Genomic DNA, 27,929 nt, shown 5'->3' with positions numbered 1-27,929 from the left:
TTTTTTTTATTTCCAGCATAACAGTATTCATTATTTTTGCACCACACCCCGTGCTCCATGCAATCCGTGCCCTCTATAATACCCACCACCTGGTACCCCAACCTCCCACCCCCATCCACTGTTTTGTTTTTAAGCCACTTTAAAAATAATCTGCAGAGGAATAAAATGGATTGTGAAAAAAATCATTAGAAATTTTGAATTTTAAACTCAAACTATATTCCTGGATTTGAAGGTATACATATATTTGAAAGGGGTAATGTCCTTTGGATGAAACTAATGGCTCATCAACTGTCAGGAAAGAACCCGGAATATATACACTTTACAAATTATGATTTCAAATTCAAAATACATTTCCAATAGGTTATAAAGGCTTTCAATTTTTGTATTTGTACCTTCAAAATGCAACACTTTTGAAATTGTGGATGGTTCATAATTTTGTTGAAAAGAGTACAGTCATCTTCGTAAAATAATTTTTAGATTTATAAACACCAATAACATGAGTCCAATTAACTTTTTCATTTCTATGTCATCAATTTCCTTTTAATCATTTTTATAGTCACACCAGCCTTTGGTATTTCTCCATTTATAAATGGTATAAAGTAAAAATTGGTAAACAAATATCATAAAAGATTTTTTTAAAAACTTACATACATCCTTTTAACAAAAAGGGGTGGTCTGGATTTTTGCTGGAAAACACTGCATGATGAATTCCTTGCTGCAGAATGACTAACTGAAAGGGAATACCTGTCCTTCCCTATTTGTCTTTAGAAGTAAACTATTCACTCATTAATTCAGGAGTTTCAGAAAATTTAGACTACCATTATCCAAAGACTCATAGTATTAAGATTTCACTTGTTTGATTAAGTTTCACCTCCATTACTAAAGCGTACAGTGGCTCTTTGTCTCTTTCCATTCGTCTTCTGGTTTGTCCAATTACCTTTCTATCAATTATTCTATGCCATTATGGCAGAAAGCAAAAAATTCTGATTCTTAATTTTAATGAGTAAAAAAAGAAGACAACAATGACTGTCTCTAGACTTCTTTTATGCCTTTGTAAAGGACAATGTAATATTCTGAGCAATGTAATAAAAAAAATTAGAGAATAACAGAATGATGATTTACTTTACTATTACATCAACCCTGTAAGTGATCCCATCATTCTTCTGCATTCTTATTGTTTTTACTCATTTTTAGAACAGCTGGAAATAATTATTAAAATAATTGCTAGGGTAATGAAATAATAAAATGTTTCAAGACACAGGAAAAATAAGGTCACAAAAGATCCCATCATATATCTTACTTAAAATTATAAAAGGACAATGGACCCATATAATAATTGTGAAATAGAAGGAGTTTTATTCTATTAAAAAAGTTTTTAATGCTTTGTCCTTTGTAAGACCTTGAAGTAGGAATAAAAATCATGTCAATCTTCACGAACAGAACTGCTCAAAAAAAAAACCCCTCAAAATCTAAAAATGAATCCAAGAGATTATATGCTAATGTTTAATATTTCAAACTCATGCCCCATTTTAAATTTATTTCGTATTTCACCCAAGTGTTTTTTAGAGATTGAAGCCAAGAGTTTCAAACTGTATTTTTGCTTCTTTGAGGAAAAAAAAAATATACTCCTTCACCCTATCACAAGTATTTTTGAACCTCTTACTCAACCTACCTCTTCTTTTGAACCTCTTACTCAACCTACCTCTTCTTTGTAAACCATCGGATTATTTTTTAGTTCTTTGTTTTTGTTCTAACATTTTGGAACTATTACTTCCTAGGCCTACCATAGAGCTGTCATCCAGGATTTCTTTTCCGTAGATGCCTAAGTGAGTTCTACTCTTACTTATATACCATACATCATCTTCCTTTTTTCATTCTTGTTTTACCAGAATTCATATAGGACATGGAAGGAAAAAATTTTCTTATTACTTGCCCATCTACTTGTAATTAACTGGATCAATACTTTATCTCTGCCTAGATTTACAGATTTAAAATCCTTTCCTCTCATATGTAGACAGCACTGCCCCACTGTTCTCTAATGTAATTTAATGTTACTATGGAGGAAGGGTTAACAAAATCCTTTTCCTGTTTTGCATTTGGTTAATTCTCTAGCTCTGTTCCCCCAGTGACCTGGTAAGGGTAATTAAGTCAACTATGTTGCCAGGCAACACTACTTATGATAAAGGGATCTCCTGACTGATAAACTGTCTATGAAACTGTCTATGGACTGGAAGAATTTAAATTGTCTTACAGAAAGCCATCATACTAGGTTTCCTAAGTGTAGGTGACTTTTATAACTGGACATGTTTCTTGCAAGCACCCTGTGAAGTATGTTTCCAGAGATGCTGGCATCCATGGAATATGAAACATTTTAATCCAGGGCAGCTCCCCAACTCACAAGGTCATCCCAACCTCTTCGCACCTGAAGCTGAACTGCTGTATAGACTCTCTCAGAAAATGACTGCCTTGGGGTGCCTGGGTGGCTCAGAGGGTTCAGCCTCTGCCTCCAGCTCAGGTCATGATCTCAGGGTCCTGGGATCGAGCCTCTCATTGGGATCCCTGCTGAGCAGGGACCCTGCTTCCCACCCACCCTGTGCCTGTCTCTCTGCCTACTTGTGATCTCTATGTCAAATAAATAAATAAAATCTTAACAAAAAAAAAAATTAAAAAAGCTGGAGGGGGGAGAAGAAGAAGAAGATGGCTGCCTTAAGTCGCCCCAGTGTTCAGGGCACAGGTACCAATTGTGACCTATGAAAGTTTTATCAGTTGAAATGTTTAGAAGAGTCAAAAAAGACCCCAGGGGGGCACCTCAGGGGCTCAGTCTGTCAAGTGTCTGCCTTCAGCTAAGGTTATAATACCAGAGTCCTGGGCTCAAGCCCCACACTGGGCTCCTTGTTCAGCAGGGAGCCTGCTTCTCTGCCCCGCCACCCCACCCTCACTCATCCTCTCTCTCTCTCAATAAAAATTTTCAACAATAAAAATCAATAAAAATCAATAATAAATAAAAAGACCCCCATGGTGGAAAAATGGTGGAAACTGCAACTGCTAACGAGAAGTCTGATACCAGTCTGATTATACTCCCTTTATAGACGACCTAAACTCTTTTCCATAATGATGTATCTAGATTGGGAGTTTTTTCATCCTGTTTGCATTTAGAAAATCTATACAAACTATAAAAATTTCATGTCTTACTTCAGATTGAGAAAATATTCATGTAACATTTCTTATATAATTTATTCTTCCCTCTCTTTGAAACTCCTATTGGTTAGATACGGTATATATTAAATTATTCTTTTTGTCACTTTTATTTCGTTCTCTGTTTTGGTCACTTTACTCTGTTTTCTTGGGAGCCCTCTTTGACTTTACATTATAGCCTTTAAATTGAATTTTCAATTTCAGCAGTTAAAACTCATAATTTTCTAAAAACTTTTTATGTCTTCTGACTCTCTTCTGCAGTAATCTGTTTATCATGATAACGTTTCTTCACAAATCTCTGAAATCTCTGAAAATAAAAATGCTTCCTAGCTTTAATTTTTCTTCTCTATGTCTTGAATTTTTCATTTTCCACTGAGATTATTTAATTTTGATTACTATGGTCTTTCTCTTTTATGCTGCTAATTTTCAGCTGGGGAATCCTTAATTGTCTATTTACATATAAAAATGCAGTATTATTTTAGACAGATAATACCAAGCCTCTAGTACAGATTTTCTTCACTGCTATCCATGTAGGTTTTCATTTTCCTAGAATTCATTTCAGTATATGAATTCTGAACTATATAAGTAGAGACACTATACTCTTTTCTGCTCATATAATAATACCTCCATAGTGGAACATAACCTATGCCTATTAGAGAAATAAGAAAGGGAAAAGAGACTTTAATTTATATACAAACAATTAAAACTTACCTTACACTAATAGTAAACATTTCCAGGATATCTTTTCCTAGTAACCAGCCAACCAACATGATGATACCTAGAACAAAATCAAATAGCTATTTTTCCCTTTATATATAATCACATAATATAGATGGGATAGAATAACAAGCTGGGCAGTCAAAAAGTCCCTTCACATAAAGTGCATCAGATCACAATTTCATGATTTTACAAAAATCCATTAAGCAGGGGAGATTAGAATTAATGCTGCTTAAAATCAATGCTGTATGTATGCGCACGCGTGCGCACGCACACACACAGAGTTTAACCTTTCATTACCGCTGCTGCCACCCACTCCTTAAAGCAATAGTATCTAAGGATTCCCACTATAAGAAAATATTACCAGTATTTTCATACCATGGGGGGTGGGGGGCAGAGGTAGAGTAAAACATACAAAGCTTCTATTTATTATCAGCTTTTCAAAAATAAACCCTGGAACATTACTTCTCCTAACTAAATATCCAGGCAATACGTATAAAGTTTGTACTACAAACAAAAGAATAATCAGGACTTGGCTCAAAGAGTGACTTATCTTACTTAAGATATTGAAAATTGCACTGACATTTAAAAATTACTACCTTTACAGCATTTACAAATGAAAAATCAATTAACATATGAGATGCCTGGGTGGATCAGTCAATTAAGCATCTGCTTCAGCGCTGGTCATGATCTCAGTGCCCTGGGACAGAGCTCGAAGTCAGGCTCCCTGCCTTGCCAGGAGTCTGCTTCTCCATCTCTCCCTACCTGCCGCTCCACCCATGCTTGTGCTCTCTCTCTGTCAAATAAATAAATAATCTTTATAAAAAAAAAAATCAATTAACATAAACCAAACAACATACGCTCTGCTTTAACCTTTGTTTCTGAAATGAAGGGGGGCATGGGGTGTACCACTAGTTTTTTGAGAAAAAACACAGTATCATTACAGATTTAATAAAATAAAGCCACTTCAAGATTGTAGTCTAGATCAATATAAACACTTATACAAAGTTTTTATTCATCTTTACAACTACAAAATAATCCAGATGGTGACTCTCTTAAGATCCTATCCAAAATACGACCCTGACAAAAGAAATTACATTCAATGAACTCTACCAGGGGTCAGGGAAGCTATAATCTGAAAACCTCCTGCATGTTTGTAAATAAAATTTGTTTGAACATAGCCACATCCATTTGTTTATATATTGTCTATGAATGCTTTCCTGTTGACAGCAGAGTTCAGTATTTCCATCAGAGAATACTGGAAATACTTTGATAAGGACCAAAAGCTAAAATATTTACTATTAGGCTCTTCGCCAAAAAAAAAGAAAAAAAGTCTGCTGACCTCTGATTTTGATCTTAACCCTTATTCTATTCCATATACTATCCTAACAAGAAAAATTATGATCAATGTGTTATATTAAAACCAGATAATCATAAAGTTGAAAGATTTTTATCACTAAAAGTGATGTGGTTTCACAGTACAGCATTAATACAACTAGGAAGATTTAAGTGACTAAATCTCTTAGATTTATCCAATTCCCTATAAATTCTAGAAAATAAACAGCAATAATCAAAAAATCAAATTAACTACATACTGGTTAAAAATGAGGAATGAAATACCTTTCTACATTCTTTATTATGAAGACAGAGGGATCAATACAATTAATATTATTTAATTGAAACTGCGTAAGAGAAATCTGCTTTAACTTAAAACTGTATTATTAATTTTGAGACATTAAGCTAGGAAAAATAATTAAAATAATATCAAGGAGAGATGCCTCTGTAGCTCAGTCAGTTAAGCATTCGCCTTCAGCTCAGGTCATGATCCCAGCATCATGGGATTGAGTCCCGCATCAGGCTCTTTGCTCAGCAGGAAGCCGGCTTCTCCCTCTGCCTGCTGCTCCCCGTGCTTGTGCACTCTCTCACTCTCATTCACTGACAAATAAACAAAATCTTTTAAAAATAAAAAAATAAAATAAAATTATGGAAAAATTAAAGGAGAAAGTACTCCAAAATTGATTCAAGAGTTTAATGTATGATAAAGATGTCATTTCAACTCAGGGAATAAAGAATGGATTACATAATTAGTATTGGGATAATTAACTTTTGAGTAAAACTATTAACTCTACCTTAATTCCTTTTTTTAAAAATTAACATATAATGTATTATTTGTTTCAGGGGTACAGGTCTGTGATTCATTACTCTTCACAATTCATAGTGCTTACCATAGCATATACGTTTCCCGATGTCCATCACCCGGTCATCCCATCCCTCCCACCCCCCTCCACTCCACCCACCCTCAGTTTGTTTCCTGAGATTAACAGTCTCTATGATTTGTCTCTCTCTCTCTGGTTTCATCCCATTTCATTTTTTCCTCTCTCCCTCATGATCCTCTGTCTCATTTCTCAAATTCCACATATCAGTGAGATCATAATTGTCTTTCTCTGAGTGACTTATTTCACTTAGCATAATACCCTCTATTTCCACCCACATCATTGCAAATGGCAAAGATTTCATTTTTCGATGGCTGCATATTATTGCGTGTGTGTGTGTGTGTGTGTGTGTGTGTGTATACACACATACATATATACACACCGCATCTTTATCCATTCATCTGCCAATGGACATCTAGGCTCTTTTCATAGTTTGGATATTGTGGACATTGCTGCTATAAACATTCGGGTGCACGTGCCCCTTCGGATCACTACATTTGTTTCATTAGGGTAAATACCCAGCAGTGCAGTTGCTGGATAGTAGGGTAGTTCTATTTTCAAATTTCTGAGGAATCTCCATATTGTTTTCCAGAGTGACTGCACCAGCCTGCATTCCCACCAACAGTGCAGGAAGTTTCCTCTTTCTCCGCAGCCTCACTAACACCGGTTGTTCCCTGACTTGTTAATTTTAGCCACTGTGACTGGCCTGAAGTAGTATCTCATCGTGGTTTTGATTTCTATTTCCCTAATGCCAAGTGATGTTGAACACTTTCTCATGCGTCTCTTGCCCATTTGGATGTCTTCTTTGCAGAAATGTCTGTTCATGTCTTCTGCCCATTTCCTGGTTAGATTATTTGTTCTTTGGGTGTTGAGTTCTTTACAGATTTTGGATACTAGCCCTTTATCTGATATACCATTTGCAAATATCTTCTCCCATTCTGCCCGCCGTCTTTTGGTTTTGTTGATTGTTTCCTTTGCTGTGCAAAAGCTTCTGATCCTGAAGTCCCAATAGTTCATTTTTGCCCTTACTTCCCTTGCCTTTGGCGATGGCTCTAGGAAGTAGCTGCTGTGACTAGGTTCGAAGAGGTTGCTGCCTGTGTTCTCCTCAAGGATTTTGATGGGTTCCTATCTCACACTGAGATCTTCCATCCATTTTGAGTCTATTTTCGTGTCTGGTGTAAGGAAATGATCTAGTTTCATTCTTCTGCATGTGGCTGTCCAATTTTCCCAACACCATTTGTTAAAAATACTGTCTTTTTTCCACTGGACATTCTTTCCTGCTTTGTCAAAGATTAGTTGACCACAGAGTTGAGGGTCCACTTCTGGGCTCTCTAGTCTGTTCCACTGGTCTATGTGTCTGTTTTTGCACCAGTACCATACAGTCCTGATAATTACAGCTTTGTAATACAGCTTGAAGTCCGGAATCATAACGCCACTAGCATTGCTTTTCTCTTTCAACATCCTCTGGCTTTCAGGGTCTTTTCTGGTTCCATAAAAAATTTTAGGATTATTTGTTCCATTTCTTTGAAAAAAATCGATGGTAGTTTGATAGGGATGGCATTAAATGTATAGATTGCTCCAGGTAGTACAGACATTTTCACAATATTTATTCTTCCAATCCATGAGAATGGAATATTTTTCCATTTCTTTGTGGCTTTCTCAATTTCTTTCAAGAGTATTCTATAGTTGTCAGAGTACAGATTCTTTGCCTCTTTGGTTACATTTACTCCTAGGTATCTTGTGGTTTTGGGTGCAATTGTAAATGGGATCAACTCCTTAATTTCTCTTTCTTCTGTCTTGCTGTTGGTGTACAGAAAGGCAACTGATTTCTCTGCATTGATTTTGTATCTTGCCAGTTTACTGAATTCTTGTATGAATTTCTAGCCATTTTGGGGTGGAGTCTTTTGAGTTTTTCACATAAAGCATCACATCATCTGCAAAGAGTCAGAGTCTGATTTCTTCTTTGCTGATTCAGATGCCTTTTATTTCTTTTTGTTGTCTGATTGCTTAGGCTAGGACTTCTAGTACTATGTTGAATAACAGTGGTAATAGTGGACAGCCCTGCCGTATTCCTGACCTTAGGGAAAAAGCTCTCAGTTTTTCCCCATTGAGAATGATATTCACTGTGGGTTTTTCACAGATAGCTTTGATGATATTGAGGTATATACCCTCTATCCGTACACTGTGAAGAGCTTTAATCAAGAATGGATGCCATACTTTGTCAAATGCTTTTTCTCCATCTACTGAGAGTACTATATGGTTCTTGTCCTTTCGTTGATTAACATAGTGTTTGACATTGATTGATTTGCAAATGTTGAACCTACCTTGCATCCTAGGAATAAACCCCACTTGGTCCTGGTGAATAATCCTTTTATGTACTGTTGGATCCTACTGGCTAGTATTTTGGTAAGAATTTTTGCATCCATGTTCATCAGGGATATTGGTCTGTAATTTTTTTTGATGGGGTCCTTGGTTTGGGGATCAAGGTGATACTGGCCTCTAAAAATGAGTCTGGAAGTTTTCCTTCCATTTCTTTTTTTTTTTAACAGTTTCAGGAAAATAGGTATTAATTCTTCTTTAAATGTTTGGTAGAATTCTCCTGGGAAGCCATCTGGCCCTGTGCTCCTGTTTGTTGGGAGATTTTTGATTACTGCTTCAATTTCCTTGCTGGTTAGAGGTCTATTCATGTTTTCTATTTCTTCTTGGTTTAGTTTTGGTAGTTTATACTTCTCTAGAAATGCATCTATTTCTTCCAGATTGTCTAATTTGTTGGCATATAGATGCTCATAATAAGTTCTTATAATTGTTTGTATTTTTTCAGTGTTGTGATCTCTCCTCTTTCATTCATGATTTTATTTATTTGGGTCCTTTCTCCTTACATTTGGATAAGTTTGGCCAGGGGTTTATCAATCTTATTAATTCTTTCAAAGAACCAGCTCCTAGTTTTGTTGATCTGTTCTACTGTGCTTTTGGCTTCTATTTCATTGATTTCTGCTCTTATCTTTATTATTTCTCCTCTCCTGCTGGGTTTAGGCTTTCTCCGCTGTTCTCTCTCCAGCTCCTTTCTGTGTAGGGTTAGGTTATGTATTTGGGATCTTTCTTGTTTCTTGGGCTTGTATTGCTATGTACTTTCCTCTCAGGACCATCTTTGCTGCATCCAAAAAATTTTAAACAGTTGTGTTTTCATTTTCATTCGTTTCCATGAATTTTTTCAATTCTTCTTTAATTTCCTGGTTGACCCATTCATTCTTTAGTAGGATGTTCTTTAGCCTCCATATATTTGAGTTGTTTCCAACTTTCCTCTTGCGGTTGAGTTCAAGTTTCAAAGCACTGTGGTCTGAAAATATGCAGGGAATGAGTCCAATCTTTTGATACCAGTTGAGACCTGATTTGTAACCAAGGATGTGATTTATTCTAGAGAATGTTCCATGTGCACTTGAGAAGAATGTGTATTCTGTAGCTTTGGGATGGACTGTTCTGAATATATCTGTGAGTCATCTGGTCCAATGAGTCATTTAAAGCCCGTTATTTCCTTGCTGGTCTTTTGCTTAAATGACCTGTCCATTTCAGTGGGGGGGAAGGTTGTTAAAATCCTCTACTATTATTGTACTATTGTTGATGTGTTTCTTTGAGTTTATTATTAATTGGCTTATATTACTGGAAACTCCCATGTTAGGGGCATAAATATTTACAATTATTAGATCTTCTTGTTGGATAGACTCTTTTAGTATGATATAGTGTCCTTCCTCATCTCTTATTACAGTCTTTGCTTAAAATCTAATCTGATATAAGGATGGCCGCCCCAGCTTTCTTTTGATGTCCATTAGCATGGCAAATGATTTTCCACCCCCTCACTTTAAATCTGGAGGTGTCTTTGGGTCTAAAATGAGTCTCTTGCAGACAGGATATAATTGGGTCTTATTTTTTTATCCAATCTGATACTCTGGGTCTTTTGATAGAGGCATTTAGCCCATTTATACTCAGGGTAACTACTGAAAGATATGAATTTAATGCCACTGTATTGTCTATAAGGTTACTGTTACTGTGTATTGTCTCTGTTCCTTCCAGGCTCTCTCTTTGCTTAAAGGACCCAATATTTCTTGTAGGACTGGTTTGGTAATCACAAATTCTTTTAGTTTCTGTTTGCCCTGGATACCTTAAGTCTTAAACTAAAATAAATTCTACTCAGTAAAATTTTAAGTGTCAAAAGTAAAAACTAAAGTAGTAGAGTGATGTTCAAATAGATATAAACATAAACACTTTCCACAACATAGGGCTGGGACAGCCTTTATGAACAGAACAAAGAAATTATAACTGCAAAGATTATTAATATGACAATTATATCAGAAGATGTTTCAACTGTACCCGTACCAAGTTTATTTTATTTATCCCTAAAAGGGAATTTAAAAATTGGAGGGGAAAAAATGTAACAAAAGGATGCATATCCTAATTATACAAAGAGCTGTTACCAACCTAACACTCAAACCACAAGATTAAAGATATATTGTCAGGTCATAAAATAAAAAGGACCAACACACATATGAGGAAAGTATTCAATGTCTCTATAATAAACTGTCAAATAAAATAATGAGAAGTCTTATATTTGTCTGTTAATGACAACAAAGTTGGCAAGAGTGCTGGATGAGATAAACTTCTGCTTTGCTGATGAAAAATATTTATTTGGCAATATGAAACAAAAACCTTTAAAAACAAGCCAAAACTTTTTAAACTACATGGGTACTCTTTGACCCAGTAATTTTTGCTTTTAAGAAAAAGATAACTGCACTGAAAAATCATTTACATAATTTTAAGAACTAAAAAAACATAGAAATATCTACAAAAGGCCTAAGATTTTTTTTCCCACATAATGGAATACTATACAACCTATTTTATGACATCAATTTAATGAGCATCTATTTAATGACAAGATACTTATGAAGAAAATATGAAACAAAAAAGGAACAGTTAGTTCATAAAACATTACTATCCATTTTGTTGAAAACTAGAAACACAAATACTAAAATGATTACAGAAATGTTCCTTGATGATAGGAACTGTATGGAGTTCTAATTTATCTTTGTAGAAAAGGACAATGGTTGGGGGCTAGTTTTATGATTTTTTAAAAGTAAGCTGGGGCGCCTGGGTGGCTTAGTGGGTTAAAGCCTCTTTCTTCAGCTCAGGTCATGATCCCAGGGGTCTAGGATTGAGCCCCGCATCGGGCTCTCTGCTCAGCAGGGAGCCTGCCTCCTCCTCTCTCTCTGCCTGTCTCTCTGCCTACTTGTGATCTCTGTCAGTCAAATAAATAAATTTTAAAAAATAAAATAAAAGTAGTAGTAAGCTAAAAATTAATTAAATGAATAAACAAATTTACTCATCTATCTCAACTCTCCCTTCCCACTCAAAAACAAACAAACAAATAAAACCTAAGTAAATAGATGAGATACACATACTCACTCTTCTCTTACCTATTATACCAAAGGAATAAAAGGAAAGTTGTTTTCCTAAAAGGTCCATGCTCTTCTGCAGAGGGGTTTTTGGTGCCTTGACAAATTGGAGAAGAGTGTCATGATAATGAGCTAAATTTAGTAAAATATACTAAGTGCCTGCTAAGTGCCTCTCAACATACTCATGACATGACATATACACCTCTCCCTTAAGGTTAGTATTACTCCTTTTACTGGAGTAAAGGAAACTGAGGCTGAGACTTTTCAAAGCTTGTTTATTTGAAAAGGAGAATGCTCCCCATACCTGTTTTTGAGAAGAAATCTATTCTCCCTACCAGCTTCTCCATGACTTTATTATCATCCACTGCCCCTCACTTTTCCAATCTTCTCTATTCTATATCCACAAATAAGCTTACAATCCAACTCTTTTTCTCCAGCTGGCTCCCTGATCAGCTAACTCCCTTCTCTAGCACTCCCCTCACTGCCAAGCTTCTCAGAATGGTTTTATACACTGCATCACATATAATCTTGGCAGGTTACCTGAGAAATCCAGATGATCTCAGGAGAATATGACATTTGTAGAATGCAACTTTTTTTATATATAAGAAAGTATTTTCAATGAGAGAACTAATCTTCAGTATGCTTAAACAAGAATATTTTCGAGGTTATTTTACTTTACAATCTTTTCTCCCCATTACTTGGAATTAAATGAAGTTGGTAGTTTTGGTAGAAGACAAATATACTATTTAGAAAATTTTTTAAAATTAGTTTAAAGCTAATTTCTAAAAAGAATAGGCCCTATAAATAATTGTCCATAAACCTTTTTCCCCTACAAACCATGAAAATCAAAATGTTTCAGCTTATCAACAATGTCAATTCAAGCCCTTTTAAATACAGTCTTTCCAATTAGGTTTTAAACAAAGACATCTGAGTGATATTCTGAATAAAATACTACTTTCAATAGTAAATAAAATAATTCACCAATATTTTCTGTTCCTGTACTTAAAATAGAGAACTTCAGATGTGAAATTAAAACATTAACAAAAAAAAAAAAATCATTAACAAAGTAAGTACTTACTTCTTCTGCTTGCATCATTTTAAAAACCTCTCCAAATTCAGAATTTTCTCCTGTTCCAATGACAATACCCTAAAGGGGAAAAACAGGAAAATATGTTTACATTCAGATAGAATCACTTCTCTAAAGCCAAAATAAATAAATTTAAAATTAATTAATTAATTAAATTAAAAAAAAAAAAAAAAAACCACTTCTCATTCACTTTCTCCAAAGCCTTGCCCACAGTCAGGATGTCTAACACACATATCCAAGGTTCCCTTAGTAAATTAACTCTGTAATATTACTATAGATCACTAGTACTTATGCCTTACTATAAAAAGTTCTGACCCAATTCTGAGGCCTATTCTTTAACTATATTAAAATTTCTGAAATTCAAAACTGTCTTAAACTCAAGAGAGACATATAATGTAGTTTCTTTTCCCCCTCAAATACTACTGAATCATGTCTTTTATATTTGTGAAATATAAGGATCTAGGAAACCAAATACTTAAAAATCCATCAGTAGGTATGAATGATATATCATCAGAAGATGATAGCCAGTACCATTACCACAAATTAAAATTTTATTTAGCTAGTAATGAGCATATCCATGTGCCACTGTTTCTAAGTTAAAAAAAAAAAAAAAAAAACAGATACTGAGGACTATGTTTTCTAAAGGCTCCATTATCTGGCAAATGGCAGAACTATGGACATACTACCCCTCAGGGACACAGGTCCTCCTTCGTCTCACAAACAGTGGCTATGGGTTAGGTTCAATTCTGTCATTTCTTTGTCATCTATTTTTAAAAGAGCCACATAAAATTAGCAAAATAGAACTAAAAAGAAAGATTGACAACAAAGGAATTGCCACTTTCAAAACAAGAGAAAAGAGTTACCTTTGCTTTGCCACATCTGACTAGGGTTCCCATGAAGGCAATGTTACTTCTTGATGCAAGATCCCCATTAGTTGCAGCCGGCTGAGGAGCAGTCACTTTAGAACAAGGTGTTGTCTCTCCTGTTAAGCTGGACTCATCAATGGAAAGATCCACAGCCTTGGAGAACATAAAGTACTCCATTAAGTTCAAGTCTGAAGACTCCCTGTGATACACTTAATATCTGAAGAGTTTGTAACCATCACTTCTTTCTCAAATATCCCCTTTCTGATAATTACCCAAATCTTTTATTATATCCATTACTCTAAGAAGACCAGAATAAGTACAACCATATTTAAAATATGCAGTGAAGTCAACAAAATCCAGCATGCAAAACACAATGCTATACTGGGAGACAAGATGAGCTTAAATTTCAAAATACAACTAAAGGAACACTAGCTGAGACTATCTGGAGAAAATAATTCTCATGATAAAATATTACTTCCTAATTTTGCCATAAACTGAAGTTATGAAAAAGTATTTGGCAGATTTAAAAGCAGACATCCAGAAGAGAAATAGGAATAAAAGATATAAAAAGTACTGAGAGAGAAATCATTTCATCATTTTGGGGTCAATTTTCATGAAACTTTGCTTGCTATATACATCCTTAAATTTATCCAAAATGTATGTCAGCAAAAAAATAAAAAATGTACATAAATGTTTCCATGTAGATCACAAATATCATACCCTCTTCCATCTGTGCAAGAAGATTCAATTCTGAGTTTCACTCCTAGCATAAGTAAGTTTTCACCTATCATAGCATGCCAAAAACAAATAAAATCATCATTTTATATGTGGAAAACACTACACATGTAACCTGGCTTTGTTTCTGAAAGTATGACCCAGAGAAAAATAGTTCCAAGGATGTTCACAGACATTGAGTATAATATGATAGATGACTCTCTCTCTCCCTCTCTCTCTCTCACACACACACAGAATGGAAACTATAAAGTGCAAGCAGTATAAAATAAATTTTAAAATAAATTTTAAAATAAATAAATAAATAAAGTCAAATAAGTTTTAGAAATAACTGAGTTAAGAGTTAACAGCTTCCCCTACTTAGGTAGTGCTTCTTTAAACCTTCAACAGGTTAGTGTGAATCACCTCAACTGGAATACAGATACAAAAGGAGCTGTCAAAGTTTGGTCCCAGCAGGACCAGCATAACCAGCATCACCTCTCCCTACCTCCTCAGAACTTGTTAGAAATTCACTACCCTACTTCAAATATGGAGGTCGGAGGGTAAACCTACAAGATTATTTATAAGCCCTCCAGGTGATTCTGAGGCATATTTAACTTTGGGAATCAATGGAATAGAGTGTCACAAATTTCTTTGATCCATTTTATTCTAGAAGCTCTCAGTCTAGGGTCTTTAGAGTACTTTGAGAAACTAGGACCCAGTGCATGATTTTACTCATTTTACAGGTTAATTTGCTCACCCAAAATACGTTTACTGACTACCTATGTACTAGGCACTGAGATAGAACCTAGAAAATAAATAAGGAAATGAACCCAGAGCAGTTAAATGACTATAGTCATGCTGTTATTATAAACTGAGCTGGTGTTCTCAATTAGGCCTCTTGACTGACAGCTCAAACTATACGCAAAATACTCTAAACTTGAAATCCCGCTGGGTGTTTTGGAGAGGAGTATGGTATGGAGGTGGAAATAATAAATTTCATCTTTTTAAATGGCTCATTTTTTCATGAGCATAAATATGTCATAGAAAAGAAATATTAAAAATTGGCTCATGGATTCTCCCCATCCATACAGTAAAACTAAATTTTAGCTTGATCAATTTCATTGATTCATTCACTTAAAAAATATTTATTAATGCCAGGCCCTGTACTATATCATACACAGTGATGATCTCCAGAACTACTCCTCTCTGGGAAAGGCAAAATTAATATTTTTCCACTGAAGATTTTCTATTTTAGACATAAATCTTAAACACTGACAAATACACTTGGTGGCTGTCTATCAGAACAAAGAATATGAAAATAATCTGATTTTTTAAAAAGGGAAGAAAAGCATAGCTTTATTGGCTCTGTCAGTGACCTCGCTCTTCAGTGTCAACCTTAGCAGTTCAATAACCATTTAATAGGAATTTTTGTTCAAATCAGGTTTTTCTACAAGAAAGAGATTATTTTTAGCACAATAGCAGTCAGCTCTGTCTAGTGTAGAAAATGATGTGGGGGAAAAAAGGAGCTTTAGATCTTTATTTTATATATGTGTGTACATATTTGTATTATATATAAATCTATAATTTGTTAATTTATAAATGTATATAAAAATTAAGAATAGGGCACCTGGGTGGCTCAGTGGGTTAAGCCTCTGCCTTCAGCTCAGGTCATGATCTCAGGGTCCTGGGATCGAGTCCCGCATGGGGCTTTCTGCTCAGCAGGGAGCCTGCTTCCCCCTCTCTCTCTCTGCCTGCCTCTCTGCCTATTTGTGATCTCTCTTTCTGTCAAATAAATAAATAAAATCTTTTTAAAAAAATTAAGAATATATTACCAATGGGGCACCTGGCTGGCTCAATCAATAGAGCAAATGACTACCAATATCAGGGTCTTGAATTTGAGCCCCACATTAGGCCTAAAGTTTACTTTAATTAAAAAAATAAATAAAATAATACATTATCAATAAAATTTGTCCAAATCATACAATGTAGCAAACTGCACAGATCTCAGCTATCTGTTGAACAAGAATATCTTTTTAAACTTTTCTTAAGTAATTTCTACATCCAACGTGGGGCTTGAACTCAAGACCCCAAGATCAAGAGTTGCATGCTCTTCCAACTGAGCCAGCCAGATGCCCTGAGCCAGACTATTTTCTAAGTTACAATGTATTTTCTCTTAAAGTGATTACAAGAGTTTCCGCAGGAAATAGTTTTGAGGGAAGGAAAGAAAGTCATTTCTAAGAAGTGGTATTTAATGAATTAGGCAAGCCTATTACAGTTTAACAAAGTCACAATTTAATTCATTTTGAGAAGAAAGATATTAGAGGCATTTATTTTTCCATTGCATTTATGAGAATGATAAATGAGTAGGATAAAATGAAATCAAAGAACCAGCCAATTCCATGCCTTCTAGCCAGAAGTTTAAATGTTAAACCTTCAATAGAGCTGTTAATGAATAGGGAAACTGATTATGTTTCACTTTCTCTATATTATTCTTCAGGTACTCTACTGGAGGTGTGAATAAGAGACAATACAGTTCAAGAGTCAGAATATAAATAAGAATCAAGACGTATATATAATCCATATCTGAATATTTAACATCTACAGAATAAAACTGGTTGAACAACTTCAAAGGATTATTCCTATAAAATATTAGGGAGAAAGAAACTAAAAGCCAAAGTCACATAAGTTTTCCTAAAAAGCAAAAAATGAATGCTCAGGGCGCCTGGGTGGCTCAGTGGGTTAAGCCGCTGCCTTCGGCTCAGGTCAAGATCTCAGGGTCCTGGGATCGAGTCCCCCATCGGGCTCTCTGCTCAGCAGGGAGCCTGCTTCCCTCTCTCTCTCTCTGCCTGTCTCTCCATCTACTTGTGATTTCTCTCTGTCAAATAAATAAATAAAATCTTTAAAAAAAATAAAAATAAAAATAAATAAAAAATAAATAAATAAATGAATGCTTAAAAAAATTACAGTTAATATGGAACAATCAACAGCTACAAATAAGTTATTAAACTAAAAAAAGGCTTGGTATACTGCACGCTACTATGTCAGTTACCTCTCTAGTCCAGAATTAAAAGAAAATCAGAAATGGCTTTCTTTCCCCAGAAAAAAATTCCAAACTAATCATCCGCAGTTGTCTGATCAGGACAAAATTTTTTTCTTTTGGTCACAAAAATTAAGATTCCTCTTACTGTTTATCCAAATGAAGGAAAATGTAATTAAAACTTCTTCATGAGCTCTAGTTATTAGCAATCTAAGTCTAACCAACTAAAGTAGGGAAACTGAAGGGACTCCATTTTAGAAAGGCTTCATCTCCACTATTTTTCTGTTAGGCCTCATTTACTTGTGTTCTGTATTCTGTTTCTGAATCAGCTAAAGAAGCTATGTTCCCATTTAAAGGGGGAAGCGAGAAAGTTAATCACTCTCTGAGTTTTATCCTAGGTACCTAACACCTAACAACATCCAAGAGCCAGATCTTGAACATGTTCTTTGAACAAACCTCAGCTGACACTGGCATCAACACCCACTACTTTGGTCATTTATGGAATAACACCTATTGCTCACCTGACATTCACCTTTGATTAGACCCTACCCAGAATTCCTGAAGAACATGTACCTTAGACCTCTTTCAATATAAACCCCTAATCCCAAGCAACACCAAGATGCATTCGCTTCTCCTTTTCAAGTCTCCCAGACACCCCTCCTGCTATTTTCTGTCACTCACACTATTCAATAAACTCTATTTTCACTTTCTCCTACTCATATTTGATTTCTATCCCACATGAAGCCAAGAACCCTCTTGGCTGCACCTGTAGGAGCATTCCCTGGGTTCTTGGATCCAACCTACCTGCATCACAACCAAGTGTTATAAATTATTAAAAAGGCCTATATGAAATGGATTTTACCCCATGGTAAATATTTACATGAACTGTTAACTTTCTGACTTAAGTGGTAGACAGATTCAACTTGATCAAGTTGCTAATAACTTAAAGACCAGTATTTGGTTAACAATGATTTCGCTAAGACTACTTAAAGAAACCAAATTTAAAAAAAGGGACCTACTTTTGCAACAGTCCTTTCCTACTCATATGAATTGAGAATCTTAAAGCAAAGAGACTAAGTCTCATATCAAACCCTCCCATAATGTCTTTTTATATTCTAGTGACTTAATGAGAAAAAAAGTTTTCTCTCCAACATTTTAAACATAAATAGCATTCCTCAACTCACCCTGCTTTTTAACCAACGATCTATAAAGAATCGGACAACAAAACACTAATAAGCACAGCTCAAGCTTATACAGTCTAAGAGAATTAACATTCCCAGTGCTCTACATATGGATGGGTTTTCCAAACTGAATAATGACAATACAACTTCAGAAATATACATCCTTCCCAAAGCCAAAATGAGTGATTACCCCAAACAGTTTTTAGTAAACAGGAATGTTTCTAAATTCCACGAATATACTATATACTTTCACCAATATTCTACTCAATTTCATTTGACAGCTAATTTTAAAAATGCTTCCTTTTAACAAGTCTGTACATGTTTAATAATTCAGAAATTTTTAAAACCAAAGTTTCAGTAATAAATTACAATAAGAGGGGGAGCAACACACTATAAATCTATTTATCAAGGTGACCTATCAAAAAAATACACTGAAGTTGATATAAAAACTTGTGAATAGGGCACTCAAAGAATTGGTCCCTCTACTAAAACAATCATAGACTCGCAAAAAATGAGAGAATCAACTCTTGAACCAAAAGCTTAAAACAACCAAGGAAGTGTTTAATGAAGAAAAAGGCAGCTGAATTTTGGTAAGAAGGTCCTGTGGCATTTTTGTTTACCTGTCTAACATGCCAATCACCCAGAGAAGCAGTACTGGCTGTGGGGACAGATACATGTCTTCCTGTCACAGCTTACTAGCAGTTGGGGCTAAAAAAGACCTTGTTCTTAAAAAGACTATACTTCTGTGTTTTAACCTGTCTGGCAGTTCCCTGGGGGACTGGTGCAGAGGCTATTATTTATTTCACCACTCCACTCCAATGCAACTACAGTGACTTTTTGGCTGTCTGCCAAAGGATTAAGGACATATACTAATAGGCAAGGGACTAGGAATAAAGCAAGTAGCAGATACACCCAAAAGACTGGGAAGAAAGAAGCCCAAGACGAAATTTTGTGAGAGAAAATGAGCTTGGAAGGGCTGCCACATATACCAGGGAAGAAAGAGTGCAAAATGGATGCCTATAACCATATGTGTGCTCAGAAAGACCTGAAAAGAGCCTACACTTGCACTATGACAGATCTGTGGATTTGGCACAAGCGGGTAAAGGTGAAGGCAGGTTTGGAGACAGCCTAGGTTCAATGATCAAGAAATGCCACAACTCAAAGACAAGTTAAAAAGACCAAGAGAGTAGTAACTGTTTTTCCTCTTTGAATCAGCAAAGATAAAGCTGACTGTTGAAATAACGGAACAGAAACATCAGTGACCACACGCAAAAAGGAATACAGTCTTTGGCCGGCGCAAGTGCGGGTGGGAGGGGTGGGGATTGTAACTTTTTTTTTTAAAGAAAAGTCACTAAACAAATTCAACCACTGCAACTCTCAAAAATAAGAAAAAATAAAAATAAAAACTTGAGGAAGGGTAGAATTTAATGTACAGAATTATGACAGCACAACATTCAAAATATAAAGTTTTCAACAAAAAATTATAAATACAAAAAACCCAAAAGAATGACCTATTCACAGGAAAAAAATGAACTGACAAAAATAAAATCATCCCTCAGCAAGGCCAGACACTGGACTTAACCAGAAAGACTTTAAATCACTGTCTTATATATGCTCAGTAAACCAAAGAAAATCATGAACAAAGAACTAAAGGAAATCAGGAAAACAATTAATTAAAAAAAAAAAAAGACTACCACCTGTACCGCCTGAGAGAAAGAAAACATAAAAAGAAAACAAACAGAAATCCTGATGCTGAAAGTACAATTGAAATGGTAAGTTCCCTGGAGGGGTTCAATAGCAGATCTGAACAAGGACAGGGGAAAAAATAAGCAAACAAAAAGACAGAAACTGAAATTAATCAGTCTAAAGGACAGAGAGGAGAAAAAATAAGAAAAATGAACAGAACTTGAGGTACCTGTGAGACATCATCAAACACACCAATATAAGTATAATGTAGTCAGTGTGTGTGTGGGGGGGGGTGTGAAATGGGCAGAAAGAATATTTGTAAAGATAATGGAATGAAAAGTTCCCAAATTTAATAAGACACGAATCTATATATCAAAGAAGCTCAATAAACTCCAAATAGTAAAAAATTCAAAGCCATCTAGACTGACAGATATAATCAAACTGTTGAAAGACAAAGACACAATCCTGAAAACAGCAAAGATGAAGGAACTCATCAAATACTCAATAAGATTAGCAGCCCATTTCTTATTGGCAACCATGGAGGCTAGAACCAAGACATATCTAAAGTGCTATAATAAAAAAAAAAAAAGACCAAAAAGAAGCCTACATCCGGCAAAACTATCTTTCAAAAATGAAGAAAAATTAAAACATTCCCACTTAAACAAGAGTTAAGATAATTCATTGCTAGCAGACATGCCCCACAAGAAATGCTGAAATAGTCTTTCAAGCTAAAACAATCGGAGATCAGAAAGTAACTCAAAACCATATGAAGAAATAAACTCCAGTAAACACAACTACACATGGAAATAGAAATGCAATCATTATTTTATTTTGACTTTGTGACTCCTCTGTATATCCTGATTTATATAATGTGCTTAGAAATATATGGCTGGTAGGCACAGAATGCATAAAAATAAAGTTCGTGATAACAACATTAAGGTAGAGGCAAAGTAAGCTGTATAGGAGGCTAAGTTTTTGCATGCTAGTGAGAAAAGCTGGCATGAATTCAAACCACAGTTCTAAATTTAGGATTTTTTTTTTTAATCTATTTATTTGTCAGAGAGACAGCAAGTGTGAATGCAAGCGCACAAAAAGACAGAGTGGCAGGCAGAGAGAAGTGGACTCCCCACTAAGTAGACAGCCAAACATTGGGCTTGATCCCAGGATGCCGGGATCATGACCTGAGCTGAAAGCAGACATTTAAATACCTAAGCCACCCAGGGGTCCATAAATTTAGGATGGTAACTGAAATCCACATCATAACCACCAAGAAAATATGTAAAAAGTATATAGAAAAAAAATTCAGGAGGTAATCAAAGTGTATTTTTTAAAAACCTCAAACACACACAAAAACGGAGAGATTAGAGAAAGTGAGGAAAAAATATAACACATACAGAAAACAAATAGGAGGGGGCCTGGGTAGCTCAGTTGGTTAAACGACTGCCTTCAGCTCCGGTCATGATCCCAGGGTCCTGGGACCAAGCCCCACATCAGGCTCCCTGCTCAGTGGGGGGCCTGCTTCTCCTTCTTCCTCTGCTGCTCCCCCTGCCTGTACTCTCTTGCTTTCTGTCAAATAAATAAATAAAATCTAGAAAGAAAGAAAGAAAGAAAGAAAGGAAGGAAGGAAGGAAGGAAGAAAGAAAACAAATAGCAAAATGGCCTAAGAAAGTCCTCTATCAATAATCAATTTAAATGTGGGGCACGTGGGTGGCTCAGTGGGTTAAAGCCACTGCCTACGGCTCAGGTCATGATCCCAGGAGCCAGGCATCAAGTCCCGCATCGGGCTCTCTGCTCAGCAGGGAGCCTACTTCCTCCTCTCTCTCTCTCTCTGCCTGCCTCTCTGCCTGCTTGTGATCTCTGTCAAATAAATAAATAAAATCTTAAAAAAAAAAACTTATAAAAAAATCACTTTAAATGTAAATGGATTTATAACTGAATAGTATATACGCACAATGGAATACTATTTGGCAATAAAAAGCAATGAAATATTGGTATGTGCTACAACATGGATGAATCCTGAAGTGTTAACTAAAGGAAGACAGACACAAAAGACTACATAGTATTTAATTCCATTTATAATGAAATGTCCAGAATAGGTACATGTATACAGACAGAGCAAGCAAATTAATGCCTACCAGACACTGGGGCAGGGGAAAGGACATACAGACTATTAAAAGGTGAAGGTGTTCTTTGGGGAGTGATAAAAATGTTCTACAATTAACACTGTGGTGCTGGTTGCACAATTCAGACTATATGGAAAGTGACCACATGATAGATTTTAAATGTGTAAATTGTTTCGAGTGTGCATTACATCTCAGTGAAGTTTTGTATGTGTGTTTTTTCTTTTTTTTAATCTTTCTATATGTGGTACACAGACCAGCACTTTTAGCATGAACTAATAGCTAGTTAAGAATGCAGACTCTTTGGGCACCTGGGTGGCTCAGTTGGTTGAGCATCTTGAGCATCTCCTGCAGCTTGAGTTATGACTCCAAGGTTCCCGGAATTGAGCCCCATATCACCTTGCTCTGTGGGGAGCCTATTTCTCCCTCTGCCTGCCACCCCCCCTGCTTGTGCTCATGCTTTCTCTGTCAAATAAATAGTAAAATCTTTAAAAAAAAAAAATTGTAGACTCTTGGCCCCAACCCAGAGCTGCCAAAACAAAACCCAGATGATTCCTACGTACCTTCAAAAGTTAGGATATAATGCCCTGGGGCAACTCTGTCACAGTGAGAAAACAATAGACCTACTTAAGTGGCTTACCTAAACTCATATGGTCAATTCATAATACACACTTTATTCTTTGAATCACAGTTGTTTGCAAATTGCCCTTTCTCCCAGTAGAAAGGGCACAAATTGTATCTTTTCACTTCCTAGCCCTAAAGCCTGGTACAGAGTTCTATAAATAATACTCAAATATTTACTGAATGGCTAAAATGACCCCATAACACAGACCAATTTCCAAAAAGAGGCATTACATCTTGCCTAAACTAGCTCCGTTAACAAAATAAGTAAATTTAACATACCATTAAATGCACTTATATTCTAGCAAATGCTTGAAAAGAATTTTTTTTTCAAAAAGCATAGCAAACAAAACTGGATTCTGAGTTTCACCAGAATATCAAGGTTTTCACTGAGTAAATGGAAAATATATTTTTTAACTCAGGAAATCAGAACGCTCTTACACAGAAATTACCCAACTCAGAGGAAGGGTCTTAGCAAAAGTGTGCATAAAACTGGTAAAACTGTGAGCTTTACAGAAAGGAACATAAAGTAAAGTTGCAGTCAGGAAGACTATCTTTGATTCCTTCTACTGGTAGGTAGCAAAAGTAGATCTTTGCTCTTCATCACTGGTTTTTACTTGGGAACTAAGGAACAGGTTTCTCTAAAGAAACCAAAAACTACTCACTGAGCTAAACTACTATCACAAAGTATACGGATGTGTGATGTTAAAAGGCTCACTATATAATGCCAACTGGCTTGTTTTAAGTTGGAACTTCTGAACAAGGTCCCAAGTTGGCTTTTACTCCTTGTGAAGGTATCTTTTGATCCGCATTTAAATGAAAACCAGTTTTCAATTAAAAATCCAGGGTCATAAAAATGGCTAATTCTTGGCCTTCAGGAATATAACTGGTGGTTCTCTTTAAAAAGTTTGATATAGGTGGGGCGCCTGGGTGGCTCAGTGGGTTAAAGCCTCTGCCTTCGGCTCAGGTCATGATCCCAGGGTCCTGGGATCGAGCCCCGTATCGGGCTCTCTGCTCAGCGGGGAGCCTGCTTCCTCCTCTCTCTCTCTGCCTGCTTCTCTGCCTCCTTGTGATCTCTGTCTGTCAAATAAATAAATAAAATCTTAAAAAAAAAAAAAAGTTTGATATAGGGCACCTAGGTGGCTCAGCTAGTTAGGCGACTGCCTTTAGCTCAGGTCACGATGCTGGAGTCGCCGGGTTGAGTCCCGCATAGGGCTCCCTGCTCGGGAAAGAGTCTGCTTCTCCCTCTGACCTCCCTCCTTCTCATGCTCATTCTCTCTCTCTCTCTCCCCCTCTCAAATAAATAAATAAAATCTTAAAGAACGAACAAATAAATAAATAAAAAGTTTGACACACGTAGAAAATCATATAAAAACATTAAAAAAAGAAAAAAAAAAGAAATTGTCCCCAGTGTCTAGATCTTAAGGACAGCTTCAAAAAATGATATAGGCTACCCACAAGCAAGTGCCACAAAAAAGTGTGTCCATGGAATTACTCATTCAGAACTTCAACTAAAAGAAAAAACTTGCTACATTTCAGGTAACATTTCAGGCTTAATCAGAAAGTTAAACCTGAGAGAAGTAAAATATTTTCAATAGACAAAAGAAACCCTCTTTTTCTTTGACTCCTAGATTATTTTCTCTCACAAAGAATTCTTTGTTCAAATATTGATAGAGACTTTACTGAAATAATAAGAAAAATACGCTACATTTCCAAAAAGGCAAAATGTACAGTTATGTAGGTATGGTCTATAAGACTCCTTCATCTAAAGTCAGAGTCTGACCAATTAATGGGTCAGTGGTGCCTCTTCTCAAATACTATTAAAAATTAAAATAAAAGCCCTCAGAAAAAAAAACTAAAAAACATACCCATAGCTCAATTTCTGTTTTACTATACGAGCTCCACCAGTGACTCTAAGGCTCCTAAGCCTTAGAAGGATGGTTGGAAGGCAGGTAGGCAGGTATGGACAAGGTTTTCCACCACCCACCCACCCCCACATCCCAAACCCCATCTTCCATAGCCCCCACCCCACCTTAAGAGGAAATCACACTAAAAAGGATTTTACACCACCCTAGAAGGAGCCCTCCATCCTTTCCCAGTGACAAAAATCTGATTAAATGACAGGCACAGGAGGGTTAATTAAGTTAAAACAGCCAGTCAACAAACTCATAAAAACCCCTAGCCTTACAAATTCCAGTGGCAACCCTCTCAGATCTCATCCTTGCTCAAGCCTTGCTTTGTTGCCCACCACTCTTTGGTCTACCTCTTCATTCTTTGAACCAATGTGATCAAAAACCACAGGCACTGACGGAGAAAAAAATTCTGTGACAGTAAGATTACTGCCATCAACACATACTGGTTCATTCCTTGGCTATGGAAAATGACTCAGGTAAGAAAACAAAATACAGAATTCCTTAAGTTATCAATATTAATCTTTTTAAGAAGATTTACAAATGACAGCCTCAGCCTGCTATGGACTGAATTGTGTCCCAGTAAAATTCATGTTGAAGTTTTAATCTCCAATATTATGGTAATTAGCTTGGGAAATAACTAGAGTTAGATGAGCTTGTGTGGGTGAGGCCCTCAAAATCAGATTAGTGGCTTCATAAGAAGTGGAAGAGAGCCAATCACTCTCCCAACCCACCCAGTCTGTGGTATTTGATTACAATAGCCTGACCTGACTTAAGACACAGCCTACGAACAAATAATACCAAATAAAAGTTGTGAAGCACTCACATCACTGAACTTGTAACTATAATGCCCAGGCAAGTTATATAGTCAAAATCGGAACCTTCGAAATTTATGATAGGTACCCTACAGCTGCAACATGACAATGTTAAGTCTTTTTTCCTATTTGCACATGAATTCTGAAATAATTAATTCTTAGATCAATTAACCCTTTATTTAAATGAAAACCCTAAATATTTTACCAAGTCAAATGGTGTTTTAATGTTTCTATGTCATTATATTGCTCAAAATGTTCAAATAATGGGAAACACCATCTTCTTACTACCCTACTGAGGTCTGCTTCTAAACTGGAAGAAAAGGACTCCAGAATAAATGATGATATAAACTCCAAATTAGGGCCCTCTAGGGAAAGAGAAGACGACTTACATCAAGTGATAAGACTACCAAATCTCTAAGGAATAATAATCCACGGTTTTCTCCTAAACTAAGTATTAGGAATACTTCAGAATTCCTAAAAGTATTTAAAAAAGTATTTAGGAATAGTTTCTATTTCTATTAGAAAGGAGAGGAAAGGAGTAAAAATAAATATAAAAAGATAAACTAAGAGCAGAAAATAATAAAGTAAAATTAACAATATTCCCAATACTTGTCATATTATCAATTATTTCTTCTAACCAATTAAAGCAATCTGGTATCTTCCTAGGGAGAAACTGTTAAGTATTTGAAAAACAAGGCCATTACTTCAGGACTAAACAAAGTCTGTACTTATAGTTCAGAAAGTTTCTTTAGGCTTTCCATAACCTCTAAGAACACTCAGATTTTGGGACACAGTAAGTATTCAACGACTGACACTTCTACAGGTGTTAATGAACAGCCTGTTAATTCCAAAAAGTAGATGAGACTGGCATGCTAAACCAGGTGCCTAACTCCATTTTCTAGCCCATCAATCTATTCTATACACTGTGGCCAGATTAAGGGTAAGATTATTTGCCAGCTGCGTATGACCTTCAAATCTAATTCCTAACCAATAAAATCTGAAGTAGAGCTTTGCATCCAAAGCTCCCTGAAACTGATTCCACCATATATTTTCTACCCTTAAAATATTCCCATTAGCCCTATACTATACAGTAGGACATTCATAGTGATCTCAATAATGCTGTTTCATGGACTTCCTCGTCTCTGCCTAGTACCGCCCTTCAATTCTCACCACCAAGGCCATGTTGTCTGCGGCATTATCTGATTTTCACTCAAATCAGAAGTAAACACTCCTTTCTCTAAATTTTGACACTCCATTCTTTGTACTTCTCTTAGTCACTTACCAGGTTCTATCTTATTATATGGTGAGTGATTTATGTACACAAATAGTATGCTCCCTGATCAGAAGGACTCATTACATCATCTTTGTGTTTCCCACAAGACCTACCACACATTTTCATAAAGATCAGCTGATTCACTCATATCTCAAAAGACTCTGTGGTAAAGATAAATATATTTTAAGAAAAGAAGACATGTTTATATATGTTACATTTTAAACTTGAAAACCAAGAGTCCAAATCAACTATGCATTAATTCTTAAAATTACTAATGTCTATCCTTCAATCTACATCCAAGTATTTTCACTTCTCAGATTACCAAATGCTATGGTCTGAATATGTGTCCCCACATATGCAACTTTATATGCTGAAATCCTAACTCTCAAATATAAGGTATTAGGAGGTGTGACTTTTAAGATGTGCTTAAGTAATGAGGGTGGAGCTCTCACAAATGGGATTAGTCTTCTTATAAAAGAGACCACCTCAGAGTGTCCTAGCCCCTTCCACCATGTAAGGACAGAAAGAAGGCACCAGCTATGAACCAGAGGAGGGCCCTCATCAGAATGCAACTGGGTTGAACCCTCAATCTTGAATTTCCCAGCCTCCAGAACTATCAGAAATAATCTTCAGTTGTTTATAAGCGATGCAGGCTATGGTATGTCATTACAGCAGCCCAAAGAAATTAAAACAACAAACTTACCTCAAACAAGCGTAAATCAGCAGGAACTCTGTCCCCAACAGAAAGGCAAACTGTATCACCTGGAACCAGGTCTCGAGCAAGTGTATGTTCCAATTTTCCTTCACGTACACTGTAACAGAAACAGAAACAACCACAGCTAAAAAAAGAAAGTCACTCCACTTATTTAAAAAAAAATTTTTCTAGTGGACTCACGCAAGGAAAAATACATTGTAGTATTATTAATACTACAAAGAAGCTAAGTGAAAAAGAAACTAAGCAAACAATTATTTTTCTATTCTTGGTAATTAAGATGTTCAGATGGCAAAAAAAATCATTGGAAAAAGTGACCAGTTATCGTTCAAATGTAA

General features: G+C 35.8%; 1 protein-coding gene across 9 annotated transcripts in view; it reads right to left on the bottom strand.

Annotated features, from left to right (window-relative positions):
* ATP2C1 (ATPase secretory pathway Ca2+ transporting 1) overlaps positions 1-27,929 on the bottom strand; it is a 184,605-nt gene that overhangs the window by 63,754 nt on the left and 92,922 nt on the right. For all 9 annotated transcript variants that reach the window (XM_032332978.1, XM_032332924.1, XM_032332913.1 and 6 more), the window contains 5 exons: positions 27,583-27,691; positions 13,520-13,675; positions 12,648-12,716; positions 11,591-11,666; positions 3,907-3,973 (listed from right to left, as the gene is read on the bottom strand). In XM_032332978.1, coding sequence (XP_032188869.1) covers positions 3,907-3,973; positions 11,591-11,666; positions 12,648-12,716; positions 13,520-13,675; positions 27,583-27,691 — 477 coding nt within the window. The remainder of the gene's footprint in view (positions 1-3,906; positions 3,974-11,590; positions 11,667-12,647; positions 12,717-13,519; positions 13,676-27,582; positions 27,692-27,929) is intronic.

The sequence above is a fragment of the Mustela erminea genome, chromosome 1 (genome assembly GCF_009829155.1).
Source record: "Mustela erminea isolate mMusErm1 chromosome 1, mMusErm1.Pri, whole genome shotgun sequence".
Lineage (NCBI taxonomy): Eukaryota > Metazoa > Chordata > Mammalia > Carnivora > Mustelidae > Mustela > Mustela erminea.
Note: the sequence above shows the minus strand (reverse complement) of the source record. Positions and strands in the feature narration are given on the sequence as shown.